We start from the raw sequence: 21,974 nt of genomic DNA on the forward strand, positions 1-21,974 counted from the left end.
ACATTAGCTTTTCATTGACATTTTCTCACTTTGAAAAGTTGGTTCTTAATTTAATATGAAAAATATTCTGCTGCGCTGAAACCACCAGTTAGTTCAATAACATCATGCAAGGTTGCTCTTAAAGGGATATTTCAACATTTTGGCAAATAAGCCTTTTGCCATAATCCCTATAGTCTTAGGGGTAGATTACCTTTAATTGTCAGTGCAAGCTGTTTTGAGATCGGCTGGGCAGACGTGATCTCTGCACGGCGCACTGTATTTCTGGGCTTTCCCTCACCAAACTCTTGAAATACACAATCCAACAACTTCAAAATGCTCTCATGTACAAGTTGTGACCTGCACATTCATCATGCTATGAAACAATAATGGAACGTTATGAGATGGAGTTGTTTTTGAGGTAAATACGTAACCGGAACTACATTCCCAACACAGCTGCTTGGCAGAGTGACAAAGTGAGTCAAAAGTGAAATGAGAAGTGAAGTGAAGTGAGTATTTGCGTCATGTGTCATAATGTAACATAATTATACATTATTATTTCACAACTTGTCCACGAGAGCATTTTGGAGTTGTTGGATTGTGTATTTAGTTTGATGAGGGAAACATAGAAATACCATGAGCCTCCGTTGCAGTATATGAGCAGCTTGCATCTCTGCCCCGCCGATCTCAAAACAGCTTGTACCGACAATTAAAGGTAATGAACTATACTCCTAAAACGACAGGGATTCTGGCGAATTTGCCGAAATGTTGAAATATATCTTTAATGACTTTGTCATATTATATGTATGGAGGCTGAATTTAATATTAACCTTCATTGTATCTCACATGGCTCTTTTTATTATGAAATACATACATCAAAGTCAGAAAATGTCAAATTTTGAAATGGTTAAAAAAGTAATATAACAATTCAACAAGGAAGGGTTAACTTGAAATTAAGAAAATGTATATAGTGGTGTTAACTTGTTGCGTGCATGATTTTTTAGACTATACTCTGAACAGTCCTTCAGTGTTATGTTCTGTCAGTTGGTAGCGTGTTATCAAAATAATCAAAGTTAGTGTGCTGTTCTTCGTGGCATATTTATAAAAAATATTTTTTTCAAAGGAACACACTTACACTACCTGTTTTTGAGTCCTACATGTTTAGTTCATCAGAGCATCTTTAAAGTTCAGTCAGAATCGTTTCTACTCATGAGATGTATTGGCTTCATTGTTCATAATGATTTCCTGTCAGACACCCACAAACTGTGTAGAGTCCTAGAGTCTCATCAACATCTCACAAAATGTGAAGCCGCTCTGTTCTGGCTCCTCTTCTGCCTCATAATCAGGATTTAAAGTAATCTTTGCCATCCAAAGCCTGATTAATTTTACCCTGCCTACAGTGCTTGTGTATGAGGGAGTTTGTCGGCTGCTGCCTGCTGCAGTCTCTGGTTTGATTCTGCTACAGGGGGCGCCAATGACAAATATTCAAATTCAAAGTGGTTGTGACATTGCTAATCCTTTTTTATTTGGATCTATATAGAGAGAGATATATCAATATAATGCAACCAATCAATCTTTGCTCTATCCAACATATATTTAAACACTTTATTGATGAATGTATATCAGTGAAACATTTTTAAAGCTCCCTTTATGAATGAATTATTTGCTTGTTAAAGGGACAACGAGGAGTTTTGGAAAAGCGAAGCGTTTTCACACTACATTTATGAGCCTCCGCGCGCACCGTAAAATTCTTTGACCGGCGCAAGACGGACTCATGTTTTCATTCATCAAGAATTAAAGTCAGAGGTTCAAAGAGGATCAGTTACCGTCGTAGTCCTGACCATAAACGGCGATTCAGCTGCGTTACGCCACGAAACCAAAAGTAAAGAAACGCTGGTCGGCTCGACCAGCATTTCCGCCACCACTAATAATAACAAAATAACGATAGAGACAAAACGATATATTCCTATCGAAAATGGGCCCATTAACAAGTGTGGGTAGCGGAGATTCATCCACATTAACGTGAGACTTTTTTATAACCGAATAGAAACTCCTCGTTGTCCCTTTAACTATTCAGTCAAGTCCCTACAAGAGTTGATCTATAGTATAGATAAACTGTCTATAGCATTAAGTGGAAATATTAACAGTTATAGTGCAGTAATATTGAAAGTCCAATATCTGTCGAAGCCTTTTCTATTGCAGTGACATTTTCTGTCCAAATAAGTGAACACAAAAACTGGAAATCTAAAACTACCTGTTGCCACGTCAGAAATGTATACAGTCAACTCTTCCCGTTTTCCCCAAATCTACCAATGAATGTGTTTTTAATTGACCATTCTGATGTAGTGTCAGAGCTTCTCAAAGCTTTTCTAGAAACATGATTATGAGTTAGATATGGACACCTAAAAAAGAAAAAAAAACTGCAAAATGTCTCGCCGCATGTTAATTAAGTGAGGAGATCACTGCTCTCATGTGTAACAGTCTTAAAAATAATTTAAGCTCAAAACGTATGTACAGTTGGTTTGCTTCTTTTTATTCATTTCTTTACGTCTCCAATGTACAGTAGTGTTATTGGAAGATAAGATGACAAAAAGGCACAAATTCACAATAAAAGAAAGAAAAACAGGAGACAAGTTAACAGGAGTGAGAGAGAGAGAGAGAGTAAGAGAGAGAGAGAGAGAGAGATTTAACGATTTAAAAACAGTTTGGGACTGTGGAATCATTTGGTTTCATACTCTGATTATAAATGGAGGAATCTAACAACAGATATCTATGAGATTGTCTCTGTTAAACCATATTCTCTCACAAGTTTGTATGGTGTCTTCAGGCTCTTAAAATGGGTCTACTGTCAGTGTCTGTTTTCAAACAAGCTTTTTTTTTTTTTTTTTTTTTTCCCCTGTGTAGCTGCGAACTCCAACCCTCCAGCACCCGGTGGAAATGTAGAATCGTTTCCCCTCGACCACGCGTCATCGGCAACCACAAGAGGGCAAAATCTAACTCCACTGAGGGCCGACACCATCAACTAATTATGTGGATCAATGAGGTGACCCAAGCTGCCGTTGTATTTTCCTTTTCAGAGAGAGGCGAGTGTAGTTCAGAGACTGACAACAGAGGTACAACAACATTCAGAACAAAAATATATATTTATACACTGTCCTGCCAATGAGACGTGGTCCCTGTGAGGGAATAACGTGAGAAGGAGAGGAAGTATAGTGAGCAGGATTTTTCCTTTACTTTATTTAATTTTTTCCCCCTCCCAACCAGAAACACAAACCATGCGGCAGCTCAGCTCTCACTTTGCCGAAGCATCCTAAAACCTGCAGCAAAATCTTCACTAATAATATGTAAGAATTGCGTTTAGTGTGTCTATACCTGACAATACTCCTCAGAATGTCTCATCAGCACTATATTTTCAGCAACTACAATTCTACATATCCTCATAATACCTCTGTGAGAGCAACTCAGTCACTGTGGTCTGTGTAATGCTGAAGATTTAGCAATGGAGTAAGAGGATCAAGTGTCAAGAGGGTGTGCTGTAGGTCTGGCAGGACAGTCTGGTCTTATATATATGTGTTCATCTACATTAATTTATTTACTATTTACAAAGTCGATACATACAGTACATCCACCAATCTTCAGTTGGTAGCCCCATCACAGACAGTGAGTGAGATGCTTGATGGACACAGAGGGAGGTTGGGGTGGTGGTGGTGGTGGTGGGGGGTGGGGGGGTTGGCCATCCAGGGCCAGTGTGTTTTCTCTAAAGAGGAGGCAACGGAAAGTGCTCGAAAAGAAAAGACGCTTCAGAGACTCAGTCTGACAGATTTGCAAAGACACGACCAAGGCGTCACAAGATGGATAAAAAGAGAGGAATTTCAATATTGCAGAGTTTCACGAAGGCAAGGCTGAGCTGTTATGCTTGAATACTTGCCAGTAACTCCCACAGCAGTTTTTGATGCCTTTTTTTTAAAAAACAAATGTTACTTTGGATTTTTTGGCCTCATGCGCTTCAGCTTCAACACACGACATAAATGCAGAGGATAGGGACTGCACAAATATTATCTCATCAAATGATGCACTCCATTAAATCTTTGTTTCGACGTGAAACAAACCAAAAAGATTGAGTCTAAGCAGACTTGTTGTGCGAAAGTCTGGGCAAATTGAAATAATGCGCTAAAACAGACCAGATTAATACAAATAATAGGAAATCTGCTCAAACACATAATTCAACCGGCCCTGGAAGAGATAATGTCACTGCATCCTCAACAATTCTTTGAGCAACTAAGGTGGTCAATTATGACAAATAAGTAATTAAATAAATATATAAAGTCACTAATAGAATATCCTTTTTGTGTAATGTAGTGTTTCCTCATTTAGATTCTTCCTCAGACTGACCAATTTTTTTTTTTTAAGTTGAACTATATATTTATTTATAACAAAATAAAACTGCTTAAATATTAGGCTAATATATACTTTTTATTACAAAGTTTTTGTTAAATACTTGCCAATGGAAAGCCCTTCAGTGGAACTGATAATAATACTGTTAAACACTGCCTCAGATTCCACACAAGTGTATATGATTATACTTACATTGTGTACATGAGTTGTTACACTTTTGAAATCAAAAGTAATAAATTATTTTCAATTTCGTGATGAATCCAATACAAATCATCAGATTTAACATGAACTAATATTAAGTCATTCATGCAAAACGTGTGCTGGGAATAAAACTAGTCAAACTCTGTACTTTAAGTGCTTATAATCATCCAGTTGTTCAGTGACTGATCTGTGTCAGTATTATAAGAGTGGCCTATTGATGGTATCTGTTGCTTGCTCTTTAAAGTTTCCACACTGTTAGAACATGTGGAGGATGTGCAGTATACAACGGATGGGAAAGAGGAAAATAAAGTTAACTGAGGATGAAGGAGGCCAAACACACATCAGTAGGAGAAGGAGGGATCGTGTCTGTTGTTATTACTCCTCTAGCTCTATTTGGTCCTCCCCTCCCCTCTTGACCCAGCCAGCATCAGATCTCTTTAAAGACACGCTACTGTACATCACTCATGCATATACTGAAAAACCACACTGTTACAAAGAACAGGCTTCAGATTCCAGCAGGAGGAAACCCCACTTTGTCCAAAGACAGACACAATAAAACCATTATTAATAAATAATAAACTAACAACTTAACCATCCTTGACTTTCAGCTTGGACTCTGCTTCACTAAAACTGCCGTCACAGTAGGAACAAACTGTAGACTAAGATAAATTTTCAATGATGGAGGAGAGACCAACGTGTCATGGTAGTTATTGCTATCGCTGGATAATACCATTTATCCACTGAAAGAATGACAGAATGAGTGACGGGGCAAAAATTAATGTAGACCCCATTCAGTTTTACTTTGAAAGAGCAATTTATCTATCCACTGTGAGTGGGCGGGGCTTTGTATCCTTGATGGCTGTTGATGAATAAATCACTGCCATTATAAGGTGTTTTGTCTGTACACATCAAGACTGTCAGACAAGAGAAAAGAGACTGCCCACACTCCCGTATGGCTATTCCAGGTGTCTACTGTGCATTTTCTGTTTTTATTTTCTATCTTTGTAGACTATCTTCATCTCTGCGTATGTGTGTGTGTGCTGTATAGTTGTATAGAGAGGTGGTCTTCAATCACTGCACTTTGAAGCAGTCTGTTTGAACAGCCTGATGAAACTGAGGAGCTATAAATGATTTGATGAAGGAAAACAGAAAATTATGGCTTGAGATACCACACACACACACACACACACAAACACACACACGTACACGCACAAACAGAAGCGTGCACACACAAACTCACCGAGCAGCAGAAAAAGCAAATGAATGCCTCAACAATACTTGAGGTGATAGAGGGAGAAGAATCCTGTCTGATCGGTCAGGAGAATAGAGACAACATAACACTCGTAGCACAATCCTGACCTCGCAGCTGCGATTTGTAGATTTGCAAATTGTTTTGAACAACAAAAGGAAAACACTGCATAAAGTATGACACAAATGGAGAGAGTGGGATACAAATCCCCCAAAAAAGAAAAGAAAAGAAATTATAATAAAAACACAGGATCAAAACGCAACACTGAGCAGATACAGCTTGGTCTGGAAAAATAAACATCCACAGACAAACTTACGGACAAAATCATTTTAAAAACCCTGTTTATATATATTTATATTTATATTTATATATATATATATATATTTCAGTACAATTATTCAGCTCCCCAATATACTCTATACTGTATATATACACATTGGGATTTCTTAAATAGAAATAAATCCTAAATTACAGAGACAAATGACACTATTCTCTGTAGTTTAGAACGGTTTAGAGACTGAGAGAGAGAAAGAGAGGACTGACTGACAAGATCTATAGAATTGCTACTGGAGGCCTCAGAGCAGTTAATAAGACGGGGACACTGGATGGAAAAAACAAATGCAGACGGATGGGACTCAAGGGAGGTGGGATGGGGTGGAGGAGATCAGCTGGAAAACTGGGAGTTTACTGGGTCCAGGTCCCTGAAATCCAGATTCAGATTGTACCAGGGTGGGGAAGGAGGAGGACTTCGGACCGGCCGGTCAGGTGTCGTATCAGTTGGAACAGAAGGAGGATGTGAATCCGCTGGTGTCTGGGTATTCTGGTCTGAAAGAGACCGACAGAGGCACAAGTCCAGTGAGTTTATTCACTGCCGGCATACTTTTCTAAAACGCACTTAGATTTAGACCCAGAGTGTTGACATCTCTTAAAGCGACAGTAATCAATACCGTTACATACAACAGATCAAATGATTGTTCATGTTAGAGGTGTTGCTTGTGCTGATGAACCCAGAGGTAATTACTGTGCAGTCACTTCTACAGAGATTTTTCAGCATCTTTAGGCTCATTGTTTTGGTTGTTACTTTACTGTTGTGTTTCTCATCAACCCTGTTCTTAGCTGCAGCAGCTCTAAAGATCAAGTGTAACTCTCCTGCCAAACACTGAGCAGTTGACAGATAATGACTGTATGATGAAGCGTTTAGCAGCTAAAGAGGCATTTATTCCTCTCAGCGCTGGGTGAAAACTAGAACTGAGAGTGAACACTGGATGTATGAACATCATCTGCCTGATCTGCTGTTTGGATTTGGTTTTAACAAACACTGGAACCAAGATATGTGCAAATTACAGATGAACAGACAAATTACAGATGAACAATGATGGCAAACGTCTTTCACATTCTTGTTGATTATTGACCACACAGTTTATGATATTGTTATTTTTGTGATGAGCAAAAATTGATCATATCAGTTATGATTTAAAAAAAATGACTGCAATTTCAGTTGTTGATTATTAATTAAAGGGTCTACGAGGACTTTCGGAAAGCTAAGTGTTTTCACACTACATATCCCATGAGCCTCCGCGCGCACTGTGAAATTGTTGGACTGGCGCAAGACGGACGAAAGCGAAAACATTTGCCAAGAATGTTTTCATTAATCAAGAACGAAAGTCGGAGGTTCGAAGACGATCAGATACCGTCGTAGTTCCGACCATCAACGATGCCAACTAGTGATCCGGCGGCGTTATTCCCATGACCCTTGGGCAGCGTCCGGGAAAACGAAACTAGGAAATGCTGGGCGAGTCGACCACTAAATAATAATATCAACATAACTATAAAGACAAAATGATATATTCATCGAAAATGGACCCATTATCAAGTGTGGGTAACGTAGATTCATCCACATTAATATGAGACTCTTTTATCTAATCTTTAAAATAATTATCAAGTAAAAGTACCAAAAAATGAGGTCCAGGCTTCTCCAATGTGAGAAAAAAATAAAAAATGTACTGTACAGTTTTTGTTCTAACTATATACTGAATATCTATTAAATCAATAGATATTCAAGAGTCTGCCCACACACAGACAAATGAATAAGGTTCAATGCTGTGACGCACAAAACACTCACCTGATGAACAGCAGCATTCACGGTCTGACACAACCTCAGTCCTCTAGAGCCACCATCCCTTTCACTGGGTCCTTGACTCTCATCTGACACACACAAGACAATATATAGACGTGAGTGGACATGGCTTTCGTTTTTCTAATGTCTCGATACGTTTTTATTAGAAGAAATCGTCTTCAGTCTTTACTCCCTAGTTTATTTTTGCATACTTCATCTAGCTCCTTGCGTGTCTCCTCCTCCATGCGACGAATGTCTTCCATGTTCAATTCAATCCACTTGTCGATCCAGCAGAACAGCTGACGATGGAAATTGGTGAACAAACGCTTTTCTTGCTGTGGGGAAAAACAAAGGGAAGATAAAGTCCAACTGGTTTGGAGGTATGGGATTTTTAGTGCAAAATGAAACAGTTTGATTATCAGTTATTTTTTAATTCCCTTCTGCTTTAACCTTACCTAGAGGCTGGCACAGTACATACATATGCATAGCATGATAGTGAGTGATACTTGTCTACTGTTAATTCAAGCAGACAGGATGTGGGACAATATACAGGATGCATGCACTTAAAGGGACAACGAGGAGTTTTGGAAAGCGAAGTGTTTTCATACTACATTTACCATGAGCCTCTGCGCGCACGGTGAAATTCTTGGACCGGCGCAAGACGGACGTCTTGCCAAGAATGTTTTCATTCATCAAGAATTGAAGTCAGAGTTGTAGTTCCGACCATAAACGGCGATTCAGCTGCGTTATTCCCATGACCCGCTGGGCAGCGTCAGCAAAACCGAAAGTAAGGAAACGCTGGTCGGCTCGCCCAGCCATTAATTAAAATAACAAAATAATGATAGAGACAAAACGATATATTTATATGGAGCCATTAACAAGTGTGTAGATTCATCCACATTAATGTGAGACTTTTTTTTATAACCTAATACAAACTCCTCGTTGTCCCTTTAATACTACTGTCTAGGAAGAGAAATAATGCAAATATTTGCTATCATGTTCAAGAGTTAATTGTTAATTATCCCTGCTCAGTCACTGACCTGTGATTACCATTGTGTCATGATGAACATAAAATCATAAACTGTGTACCTCAGTGTAAACAAACCTTCTGAATGAAGTTCTCCACTTTATTTTGCAGGCCCCACCACTTGAATTTGACAGTTACCAGTTTGTAGGCACACATGTGTGGGCAGTCTTTCTTGTTAGGAAGCTCCTTCTGCAAGTGCACAAGTATAAACAATGTTAGAATTGTTGACAAATGTTAATGGGCTATAAAATATATATAGGCTCAAATGATCTTTTATATCCATCCATTAGGATCCTTATCTGGAATCAATTACATTAACTGAAATACTTCATGTAAGTGATTGCTGACGGAAAATAGGACTATTTAGGACTTATATTAACAAAAACATTCCACTGATATCTGCTTTAAGTACAATAGTCGTGCGTGCATTTTAGAAATACTGAGGTCTTGCATAAACCTCTGTTCCCCAGGTTTGACTACAAATTTGTGAAACATTTAAATTAATTTACATTTTCATATCTGGATTCAGGGTTAATTGTCTGTAAATTTAATTTCCCAACACAGCGGCTTACATGCGCTTTAACTGTAACGCTTCCTCCACACTACTGGTGATTTACACTGGTGGAAAAACACTGAAATACAAATGTATTTGTAAGTAGATGTATAACAGTGAAATTTAAATATACTGAGTTAAAACATGAAAAAAACCCTTTGTACTTCAAAGCTCACAAAATATGACAGTTGCTAGGCAACAAGTATTGGTGCAAGTGAACTTTTTCCTTTTCTATTTTTTTTTTTGCAAAATCAATAATTAACAGCGATGTAGTTGGAGTTCTTCTCCATGTGTTTCAGTGGCTTTCTGTCTCTGTACCCTCCAGTCTGGTCCTAGAGGACCTCGTCCTGTCTTTGCTGACTTGAACCTGCATGGGTCCTCCTCGGATTTATAGTCCTGGAGAGACACAAGAAAAAACAGAATGAACGACAACGATAAGATGACAAGGAATCCAAGACATCATCTCAATATGGATATTAGAGTAAATATATTCACCTTCGAGTCCACTTGGGTTCTGTCCGCAATATCAATATAGACTACATCCACCTTTTTCCAGGTCTCTGCATCCAAACCGTGTACCTGCAGCAGAACCACAGAGCACAGCTAGAAACAGACAAGTCTCTGCAGGCAGCACACATACAGTACGACAGAGACGAGAATACAAGGCTCAGGGTAAACATGAAAGCAGAATGAAAACATGGAAAATTATACTTGATCAATAAATTCCTTTGTAACTAGTAGAGCTAGATTTTTTGTGTGCTGGTGGTTCATTTAATAATTCTGGTCGTATTCATTTATATATAGGAGCACTATCCAGAAGTACTGTACCTCTGGTAGAACGTAGTAAATAACAGTACATGGAATGAGAAATGAACAAAATCGACTCAAACCAAGTGTGAGAATCATGGGCGCATGACATCTGTCCGACTTCCCATTTCTCCGATCATACATTTCTTTATTTTTGCGTCCATTAGTCCGACCTCCCATTTCTCCAACTTAAGTAACCCTAACCCTAAACCTAACCGTAACACTGTAGAATAACTCAGATTGTCATAAACTATAAACTGCTTACTTGTCTGTAACAACATCTATTGCACGTCTGTCCGTCCTGGGTGAGGGACCCCTCCTCTGTTGCTCACCCTGAGGTTTCTCCATTTTTTTCCCTGTTAAAAGGGTTTTCTCAGGAGTTTTTCCTCAGTCGATGTGAGGGTCTAAGGGCAGAGGATGTTGTTGTGATGCCATTTAAAGCCCTTTGAGACAAACTGTTTGTAAAAACGGGCTATACAAATAAAATTGCCTTGCCTTGCCTTGCCATTAATGGGTAGTCGGAGAAATGAGCGGTCAGACTTTTGGGCGGTCGGACTGACGTATGCTCCCTGAGAATCACTATGATTTAAAATCAAACATCAGCGGAGTAAAGCACAAGCACTTCTCTGCCAGGTTCCTGGTATAGTGATGCTCACACACACATGCAGTGCATACACCTCCTGGGTTAATTAGACTCTGTAATTACATTTTCTTGGTGTCCCAAGTCAGGTTTGTGCCATGTCTCAATCTTGATCAGGAAGTTATCTTTCATATACTCGTTCTGCAGAGAAAAGAGAAAATACAATTTGTCAACCTGCTACATGCACACACACACACACACATGCGCGCGCACACACAGTAATGGTGTCTGCCTATCCCTGCTGGTGCTGTGTCACTGAAAGAGATCAAATTTCTTTCTCAACTTTCAGGTTAATTTGTTGCCTCCACGGCCATTGAAGTCTGGTGTGGCCTTCGTGTCGACGGAAGAGAGATGAATGAGCGCTAGAGAAATAAAATACTTACAGTGATAACTGCAGAGCCAGATGGAGGAATGCATAAGAGCAAACAGAGAGAAACAAAAAATGCAGTTAGGAAACATGTAGTGGGAAATGTAATAACTTTCACAATGTTGGATAGCGGACAGAGGTCAAGGCGAATAGTTGAACAGTATTTGTTATCAGTGAGTATTGTGTGTGTGTGTGTGGGGGTGGGTTTAGATTGTGTCTTTGACTATCCTGTGTTTGTGTCACAGATGGCTGTCAGGCAGCTAGTTGTGTGTGCTGTGTGTGCGTGTGTGTGTGTGTGTGTGATCACAGCCTGGCTCAAGTGATTGCATAGCTCTTCTCACAGTAAATTATTCAACTACTCCTTCAAGGTGACAGAGAGAGGAGGGGGGGTATCTATAAATACATGTATATATGTATGTACTGTAGAGAGAGGGGCACCCAATATTAACTACTTACATAAATCAGCATCTCAGTGACCTCTAAGGGAATTTAGTTAATTGCATAAACACTATTTCAGGTGGATTGAAGTGCAAATTTATGTTTAGCATTATTGTTCCCAACAGTTGTGGAAGTCCTGGGTTCTTGGACCCTGTTTGATGTTAACAGTTTTACAGGCAGACCTCAGATACCATATTCAGTTATCAAGAGGGAGCAATTGCAGCTTCCAGAATAATTTTGAGCCATTGGAAAATAGCTTTGAAAGACTGGGTTAATATGTTGTGAGTTCCTGTGAATTTTCACTTCATTTTTAAAAACAACCTTTACTGCCTACATTATGTCTTGCAGTAGCACACTTGAATGTCGACAATAACTGTTATTTTTAGTGCACCGCTAAAGACATCTGAGTCTTAATTTTGAGTTGCCATAATATGAAAATGATGAAAATAAAGTTCCAAACAGCTTAAGATACGTGTCATACGTGCAGTGCAAGCTGTGTGCGTGTTTTTGTGTGAGGGCCACCTGTGCGACAGTATGGGTATGCGTTCCAGGCTTTCTCATGGATGTTGAGAGCTGAAGCCGGAGCCAACATTCTGACGAACGATGGCACTTTACTGCAGAACAGGGAGGTAAAGAAAATAATTAGAAATATAATGTGCACCGGTTCCCAAAATTACATTTTTACTGTGTGCTGTGTGATTATAGGGATAAGGCTTCTTGATGTTTACGTTCTTATGGATCAAAGCTGATTCTTCCATAACATAAATCACAGCAGACCTTTACCTGACCCCTTAAACTAATCATAACTATGTGCATATTTCCTGTGTAATTAACCATCTTTAGACCTTAATATAATCATTTTGATGCAGCAATATAACATACCTGCTGCTCAGCATTGTCATCCCAACATCATCGTTGTGGTTATTTTAGCGTGCTTTTAGTTCAAAGCAACACTAAGTGCAGCCTGACACAGCAGGCAGCTAGCGTGGCTCAGTGCTAATTAAACTTTGGACAGAGCAAGGTTTGCCCCTGCATCCAGACTTTATGCTGAGCTGAGCAGACCTGGCTGCTGGCGATAGCTTTATTATACCTTATACCTTATAAGTTCTACTTATATGGAGTTTTGATGTTTAGTATATTGACCTATCTAAGTTTAATGAGCAACATTTGGTTTGATTTACTTGAAAATGTCGGTAGCATATCTTGACTTGGAATAGTGGTAACAACCGTAATGTGTAACTTTATTTTTCTATGCAAATACGTACATTTCACTAAAGAAAACTATTCGACTATTCCTTAAAAAATGGTTATACACTGGGTGTCAGAAGTAAACGGGGAAGAAGACTTTAAAATAAGGGGATAACACACTGAAGCAGACACATGTACGTAGAGGCCAATGGATAAATAACTAAAGAAGTCTGAGTGAGTTATCTTTCAGTGAGCGTTTTGCTCGTCTGAAAACTGCTTACCTCTGCAAATGGTAGATTTTGTGTGTGTACTGTCCCTTCTCTCCATCTTTCTCGTAGGGCTCGTTTTTTAGCACCTCCACTCCTTCTCCTCCGCCCGTCTCATTCTTACTGGCCTCAGCCACAGAGTACAGTTGGCCAACCTGGTACTGAGGGGAAAGAAAGAGAAAGTCTGTTTAAAAGGATAAATAATGAGCCGTCTCACTCAAGCCTCCCTTAATTGATACTTGCTACTTGTCATCCTGATGATATGTCAGCTTCCACTGTCTCATTCAGATATGCATTTATTTTTCTCATGTGCGTTATCTCAATCCTGAATGATGGATTACTTTTCCTTCTGATCCCTGATCGCTTCACTTCCAATCCTGATAATCTCTCACACACTCTCTCGTTTGTCCTTCTTTTCCTCTTGTCCCATATACTTTTACCTTGTGCCCAGTTTGTTTCCTCTTTCACATCCTCTGCACTTTCTTCCGCTCTCATCCCTCTCTTCCTCTCATCCCCCATCTTCCTGATCCTGATCCTGAGTGTGCATGTGAGTGTTTAAACATAGGACAATGGTTCCTTTCATTTCTTAATCACCTCTAATCCACCATATAACCTCTGCACAAAGCTGGACCGGAGCACAGGCACACGTACAACACAAACACAAACATGGAGTGGGGCAATGTAGTAACACTATTACTCAATTATTTTCACAGATTAGAGATTAGTTATTCTGTATTTTCCATTCTCTGTTAATGGAAAAGATCATTCTTTAAAATCAAACAATGAGAATAATGTATGTTCAACAGCAGTATCCGCCTGTTGTCAACTGGTACACAAAACCAACAACATAGGAGCTAGTGTGGATATGATATTTTAATGTTTGATCTGTTTAAAACTTATCTGTCATTGTGTAAAAATGTGGTTATTGATTTTTGTATATTTACTTGACCCTACCCTACAGAATCTATAATGAATATTACTTCATGACCTCAGGAGTGTTTTAAACTGACAAATATGGGAACTGAAGATTCAAAAAACAGATCACATGTGGTTTATAAAGATGAGCACAGAGTTGCTGGTGATTGTTGCTCCACCAGAGCTTCAGCCACTGTTGTGTTTACAAGACAGTAGGTTATAATTTGCTGTCTGTGCAGTGGTACGACAGTTTAACTGGCTAGCATGCTAACTTCGGTGAAAGACGTACTGTAATACTGACATGAGATTGGAGTTGCTGAGTTGATGAGATCAGCAGTTTTGGTTGAGCGAAGGAATCAAGTGTGGTGAACACGTAACGTTTTGTCTAGACTGTTTGTAAACTGCTGTTAATGCTAACGTTGGCTATGTAGCAGAAGCAAAACTTACAATAGCTCCTTTAATCCTAGGTTTACAAGAAGCACAATAAATGTTGCATGAACACAGCATTCACTTCTGATGATGGATTTACCCTTTAGCTACCTCAGATGTTGGGAATGTGTCCAAAGCAAGAACGGAACAGAAAAGTCTGCTCCTTTTAACCTTGACCTTTTGACCTAATGTGTGCATTTAAAAGGTTGCTCCTCTGCATGAACGGCAATAAAAGACAAAACGCACCCAGATGAACTGAACTGTGCCAAACAGGCTTAAATGACCTTCGCATAATGTGGACACTGATGTTTTGGAGAGAAGGAATAAGCGAGGCAGTGACGGTCTCTGGGGTGGAGTCACTTATTGGACGCTGGAGAGAGTCGGATTTAAAGCGGAGACTGATTCTCTGAAATCAGTCTGCACATTACCTGCACTGCTGCCTAAATAAATGGGATAGATAGAGGGTGAGGAAAGCCTCCAGGTAACAGTGGTGGACAAATACAATTCATCCTTGCTGTGAGGGGTGACTCCATGTCCAGTTAGCAGAGTGGAAAATCAATTTAGGAAATTCTCTAGGGGTTTGAACAGCAGGGAAAAAAACACTGTTTAAAGGAATCTAAATACAATTGCTGAGCTTTTTGTGACAATGAAATTGAATTGCAGGCCAAACATGAAAGAACTAAATCCAGTCAAATGGACGGATGGATTGAATCATTACAATCTTAAGGTGTTTGGGGCTGCAAACCTCTATATCTGGTCTTTGGTGGCAAACAGCTGAGGAGTGCTGCTTCAGACATCACAGAGGGAGACAGGGAAGAGGAGGCTCTGGAGGAATGTGACGTGAAGGGCAGAGGGGGAGAGACGGGAGCTGTTACTCAGCTGTCCTCGGGGCTCTGCACATCACATTTTAGTCAAATAATTCTCTTTTAGCATTTTTTTTTCTCCAGCATCTAATCGTGACACAGCACGCCGACTGCACGAGGCACAGTTTTCGGGCCTCTTGCTAGGGAGAAAACCTGCCTCATTATGTGGAGATATGACTAAGATAACTGCAGTTAATGAGAAGCACATCTAAAGATTCCATATGCCAAAGGAAAAGCCAGCGGAAGAAATCTCTAAGATGTGCTGCTCTGCCCACGGCCTCGTGGTTTTCAGGTAGAATGAAAATGAAAATCCGCAACACCAGAGGATGTTTTCAACTGAGATTTGCCAAATATTACCATTGACATTCAGTGTATTTCCCTTTATGTATAGAAGATATGCCATTATAATCTACACAAACAGGTTATCCCGTCCTCGAGCACTTACTGGTGTTTTACACTCATACTTGAACATGTTTAGTGTGCGTAAGAGCAGATTAAGTGTGTCAAATATTTATCTTGTGATAAGTAAACGGCATGAGTGAAATGTCTGCTCCAAAAGTAGATTACACTCCTGTAGGTGCAAATAATCCATAAACATAAACCAGAGGACGAGTGGGGTGCACACGATGTCATGGAGGTAGTTTCAGGTGACTCATTTGCAATGCAAGCCTGAATAGAACAGCAAACTGCAATGGAAATGAGGGTAACAGGGGGCAGAGGGAGGACGGGGATGTTGAAAGACAGGGCTGACTGTGTTGATTCAACAGTCTGATTGTAACCTTCTTAAACATGAGGGGCGCTCATCACAGCAGTGAAATATCAAGAAAACAAAGCGAACACAGCAGCGTCTTTTTTTTTTTTCTTCCTGTGCAATGTTTGTGTGATATCTCACTCCAAGAAACAACACATATAATAGTCCAAACGGGATCCAAAAAAAGAACAGCTTTAGTGATGGCAGGCACTTGTGCTTTCACTTCCTCAAATAATGTGAACCAAGGAATCAGATAACAAAAGTTGAGCCTGAAGCCATCTTGGCGAACATGTCACACACACAACATGTGCACACACAAACACACAATCTCACACACTGAAATATACTCAATTGAAACTTACCTCTTCAACAGAGATAGGAAGGATCACTCGACTGGAAGAGAAGAAAAAAGCAAGTTACTCCAATAAATCAGAAAGCAACAATCAGACTAAAACTTGAATTCTGCTGATTTTAATTTAAATCTTATCAGGTTATGCTTTGAAGCTCAAAGTTAATCGATCAAGCTACATTTTCCTGATGTTGGTGATGTTAAACAACAGCTAGACCAACAGTAATTCATACCAAACACATTGAAGAATACACAACGTCCACATCCAGATGTGGTTTCTTTGCCTTAAGGATCATTATTTTCATCTTTGGAGTATGTTTGTTCTATTTGAGGTTGTACGAACAGCACAGTGACTGACCTAAAAACCCTTAATAACCGTGTAACTGTATTCATTATCAGTGTTAGAAGTGACACTCATCATGCTACAGTTTGGTAATAATGGATTTTTTGCTGTGAACTGGATTAGCCTGGAGAAATCCTGTGAGTGACGCACTGACAACATGAGGCGACATCTTGAACCGTTCAGCTCCACCACAGATCTGGACACTAATTATCTGACGAAGATGAAGCTGTTTAAGGAAACTCCACAGCAGATCTGAATCCACACTTCACACGTGATATGTTTTTTGTTTAAGAGCTGGAGAGTAAACCCTCTGTCTTTGTGACGTAAATGACAAGGCTAGTTTTCTGTTCTTTGGCGTGACACATTTCCTGATATTATCTTTTTTATTAACAATAATTATGAAAAAAATAAAATAAAACATGGATTCCAACATGAACAAAGAAAAACCTCATTATGTGCAAAATTCACTTTGACACTGTGACACTGAGTCATCGTAGAGAACGGATGATCTATTCTTTTCAATTCTAAGGAGAAGATGAGAAGATGCCTTAATGGAGCAGGAAACGGTCAAGATCATTAAATGCAAATATGAATGAAGATTATTTTTTGTTACCATTAATAAGACTATTAATTTAATAACTATTCATGCTGCGCTTTTCAGACTTAAAGTGAGCTCTGTGCTCAATAGCGTCAACCATTTTTTTTAGTTTTCATCCTTGATATTATTTAATTCAATAGTCTCTATAGTTACAAAAATGTGCTTGAACGTTTGCTCAGGTCAGGTGAACACTGGCACACTTACCTAACCTAAACTGCACCTACATCGTCACAGTCTACGGTACTTCTTTCAGATACAAAACTCTCCAATAAGATCATTCATGTACAAATAGCATTTGGTGGATCATGTGCTCATGTTCACACCCACATTAAGTTGCTGTGAAATCAGACTAACCTGTTAATTATCTGATCATCACTCTCTGACTTTTAAGGTAACGAGAAGCAAATAATCGAAAATGATGTGTCGATTCAACTTTAATATAAGTTTGCTTTAACAAAATGTACTACTGTAGAAAGATATTTATAGATATGAAAAATAGGAAAGGAAAACAACTTATATATTTAAAACATTTGTGCACAACTTTATTTTAAGAAATATTAATGGTGACTGAGAGCTCAGGGACAGGTTCATGTTTATGGAAATACAACACTTATTTTATACACACATGTGCACACTCAACATTTCTGAGCTCTTCACACATCTTGGAGTCTACACCACATAATGCACATAACCAGTAACACTGTGGTGATTGTTTTGTAATGAATGTGTATAAGTAATCAATGTCTGAGTCCCAGCCAGACATTAGATGCTGCAAGGAAGTCAGGAAGGAAGTGGGAAGAAGTACTCTGTGATGTCAGCTGACTAAAATGTTATCTAGGCCTATTGTATTATTGCACACCCTTTAACAGCGCTAATATCCCGCAAAGTCTTTCATGTAGGTTAGCATGAGGTAAACAGAGAAAACGTAAAGTCACCTTAAGGCTCTGGCTCTGTGAATCTCCTCGGTCTAAAGGCCTTGCGGGAATATCAGGTGTCTCTCTGTTGCTTCAGAAAACAAGCTCCCCTCTTCTCTCCCCTGCCTCGCTCCTCTTTGCTGCCTTCTCCTCCTCTCAATGTTTTCCCTCTATCTTCCTCTTTCGCTGCCAGTCATTCTCTCCATCATGCCATATATTGCACTGTGTACCGCTGCACACCTGCCAAAGCTCATGAAAGTGCATGAAAAGAAGTGGATCAGCAGTTATTTAGGTCAGTGCTTCAGGTGAGCACCACTGAGTAAAAAAAACAAACAAAAAAAAACCTGTCTGCACTACAGTAGGACAAGGATCAATTCGCTGTCTCTTGACCCCCATGATGGTATCTTGGTGTGTATGTGTGTGTTGGTGCGCATGTACAAGCCTGTCCGTGTGCCCCTGTGTTGACAGTGTGTAAGTGCATTCAGCATTTAATCGTGACCGATTTAATTAATTTCCAGGCAGACTGCTGAGGCCCAGACTCTCCCTAATCACTTCAGATCTTTAGCCAATGCCATCACTCTAAACCAGAGCTTTTTTTTTGTGCTGGGCCATTTATTGATTGAATACAAGTGGTGAGAAACCAAGACAATAATCAATGCCGATGAATGTGTAGTTATTTAAGCCAGACTCTGACCAATGCATTTATCAAGATCTGGTTATTTTTAGGCGGAAATTGCAATTATGTGCAAATTTACAGTGGCTCTGACCTCACACTACAATGTAAACCACGAAAATACATTCAAGATAATCATCATAAATTATAAAGCAGCACTTGTAATGTGAGGTAAATGAGACAGACTGAGATGATTATTTCTACAGGTGGGTCAGCAGCTCCTTGAGGCCAAATGAGCCCTGCTCTGCACTGACACCAGTAAAGAGCATGGAAATGAGGGAGCCACCATCCTGTGTGGAGTCGACAACCATGTCTAATGTCTGATCAGGCCAAATATCATCCCGGAGTCATCTGCAACACATCGGCCTTTGCCTTATTCTAACCAGCAGCTGGTTGTGTGCAGGCCTCAGTCAGTTATCCCTACAGCACACCGCGGCCTGCTGAAGCACTGTGTTCAAGCAATGTGTCAAAAAAAAAAAAAAAAAAAATCCCCATGTCTCTCCCTTTGGCACGCGAGATCCCACTGTATCTACCTTCGCGTCCCAGTTGTCAGATTCTCAGAAATGCCTGACTGGTGCGTCAAAACCTCGACATTTGCCTCTTTTTTTTCTCCCTTTCTTTCATTCTTTTTTGGCAAAGCTTTACTCGTACCTCCCATACCTGTCCACTCCCACCCCTTCTCCCTACACACCTCGCTATATACCCCCCATTCCTCCAGAGGCAAATGCCGGAATGCTCCATCAGTCGTTTCACCTTCACAGCGAATCAATAACATGGCCACACAGCGGCTTATATGGATGGACGGTGGCGCGGCGCGGCTTTCCACCAGCCCCTGTCCTCCCTCAGCACCATCTAGTCCTATCGAGCATCCGTCATTTTAGCAGCAGAGCGAGGAGAATTACACGATTCTCCACAGTGGAGGAGAAAAAAAAAAACAACAACTCCCGATTTCACTTGCAGGCTTGTGATGCAAAAATTGTGAAGGGCACAGCCATGCCTGCTGATGCAACTAAAGCCACAGCATCATCTGGGTTTATTGAGTCATTTCTTTCGGGTGATGTGGAGCTGTGTGCATGAGAAACGGTGACGGACGCAGAGCCGAAGCAGACAGCGGGATGTCGACATCACCCTGACCGCACTCCTGCAATCTCCCTCTCGGGCGACTGGCCACAATGTCAGCGCTGCGAAACCAGACGGATAAACGCGCACACATTCTCCCCTCTCACTGCCTCACACACATACACACATATACACACACACACACTCTCTCTTACACATGCACGCACAGCTACTTACAATTCCTTTATGAGCATTTTTTGGCGGTGCGGTGTTTCTCAGAGGGGAGCAGCTCAGAACAGGTCCAGAAACAGGGTCGATCCCTCCCTCCGTTAGTCTTCTTTTCTCCGCTCGCTTCTCTCCCACCTCTCCCCCTCTATGTCATTCTACCTCCACAGTCGCTTATTTTCTTCAAATTCACTTCCTGATCGGGGCCGCGGCGCGGCGTTGCTGTTGCGCGCAGAGCACACAGGCCTGTGCAGAGCAGACTCTCAGAAAAGGATGGTTCACTGGGAGAGCTGTGAGAGGTCTCTGTTTGTGCTGAGACATGATGACTAAAGGACATGTGCATTGTAAAAAATAAAATGAAAATAAAACCAATAAATAGGCTTCAAGAATATTAAACTTATGCAAAACTGATGACCCTGACTAAAACAGCAAGGATAAAGTAAAATAGGAAAAAACACAACAACACAAATAAATACACATATCAATAAATATAGCTGCAGAATAAAATGAATGAATAAATCTATTCAAATACATGAAATTCACATTGTTCAGTTTGTGTAAACTACATTTGTAGCGGCTAATAGGCCACTAATAGCTTTCAGAAGTTGAAACAAATATCCTAGAAATAAGTGATAGTTTATTTACACTAACTTTATTCAACCAGAAATGATGAATTGGATTCATCACAGCTTGAAGACAGTCATTGATCATAAGGATAATATAAGACTGATATAACATGCTTCTATATAAGAGCAGATAAACAATGGATTTAAGAAATAAAAACATATAGTCTACATAAATCGCTACATTAATCTCAGGTAGTAAGAAGCCCTCTGTCGTGATCCAGGCCAAATGAACCGTTTTTCTTGTGAGTGTGCTACACCCTCTGCGTCATCACACGCAGTCACGGTGACGTAGAAACGTGGTTATTCACCATCAGCATGGCACGGGGACCACCAGTGATGGCACACACGCACGGTGCGTCAGCTCTCTAAGCCCTTTAAACAAAGTCCCCGCATCTAACGTGATTATCCGCATGCAGAGACTGCAGCCATCAGATACCTGTCTGTCACCGGTGACTGACATGCCATCGCTTTATTTTGCATCACAGCCACTTTTCAAAAACGTTTCCTACAACGTTAGTGAGATTTAAAAAAAAAAAAAAAATTGTGGAGGTGAGCCTGTATACAGTCATCCTCGCTGCCAGATGTGTCACCCTCTCTGAGACCCCTGGAGGAACCCAGGCCCCACTGTGGCCCACCATGCACGGGTCTATAGGATGCTGCTGGCGCGTGATGCGGTGACAAGGCGTCACAGGTCCCTAATCCAGTCCCACGTCCCGAGGACCGCGGGATGTGATTGCGCGCGTGTGTTGTGTGTGTGTGTGAGTCTAAAATTATGTAACGGCGCACTGCTGCTGTATTTATAGCGCAACTGTATCTGTCTGCCAACATCCGCTTATCATCCCTCTGTCTTCTCATCGGAGGGGCCGCTCATAGTGCGTCCAATAGGAAATATAGGCACCTACTGTGTAATAAGTGAAATCTATCTATCTATCTATCTATCTATCTATCTATCTATCTATCTATCTATCTATCTATCTATCTATCTATCTATCTATCTATCTATCTA

General features: G+C 40.2%; 1 protein-coding gene across 2 annotated transcripts; it reads right to left on the reverse strand.

The window, feature by feature from the left end:
• Positions 1–4,193: 4,193 nt before the first annotated feature.
• Positions 4,194–20,598, reverse strand: pitpnab (phosphatidylinositol transfer protein, alpha b). 2 transcript variants are annotated; one of them, XM_085798134.1, is made up of 12 exons: positions 20,355–20,598; positions 16,544–16,574; positions 13,239–13,384; positions 12,292–12,383; positions 11,348–11,355; positions 11,031–11,105; positions 10,013–10,096; positions 9,836–9,913; positions 9,043–9,153; positions 8,150–8,272; positions 7,944–8,026; positions 6,408–6,646 (listed from the first exon to the last, which is right to left on the reverse strand). In XM_085798134.1, exons 1-11 carry the CDS (start codon positions 20,369–20,371, stop codon positions 7,979–7,981), a joined length of 813 nt encoding a protein of 270 aa, XP_085654260.1. In that variant the 5' UTR covers positions 20,372–20,598; the 3' UTR covers positions 6,408–6,646; positions 7,944–7,978. The 2 variants fall into 2 exon arrangements, with proteins under 2 accessions (XP_085654259.1, XP_085654260.1); XM_085798133.1 differs by lacking the exon at positions 11,348–11,355 and having other exon boundaries at positions 4,194–6,646; positions 20,355–20,496.
• Between the last annotated feature and the right edge of the window lie 1,376 nt (positions 20,599–21,974).

This window comes from Trachurus japonicus, chromosome 14 (assembly GCF_045865225.1).
Source record: "Trachurus japonicus isolate A0001 chromosome 14, Traja_1.0".
NCBI lineage: Eukaryota > Metazoa > Chordata > Actinopteri > Carangiformes > Carangidae > Trachurus > Trachurus japonicus.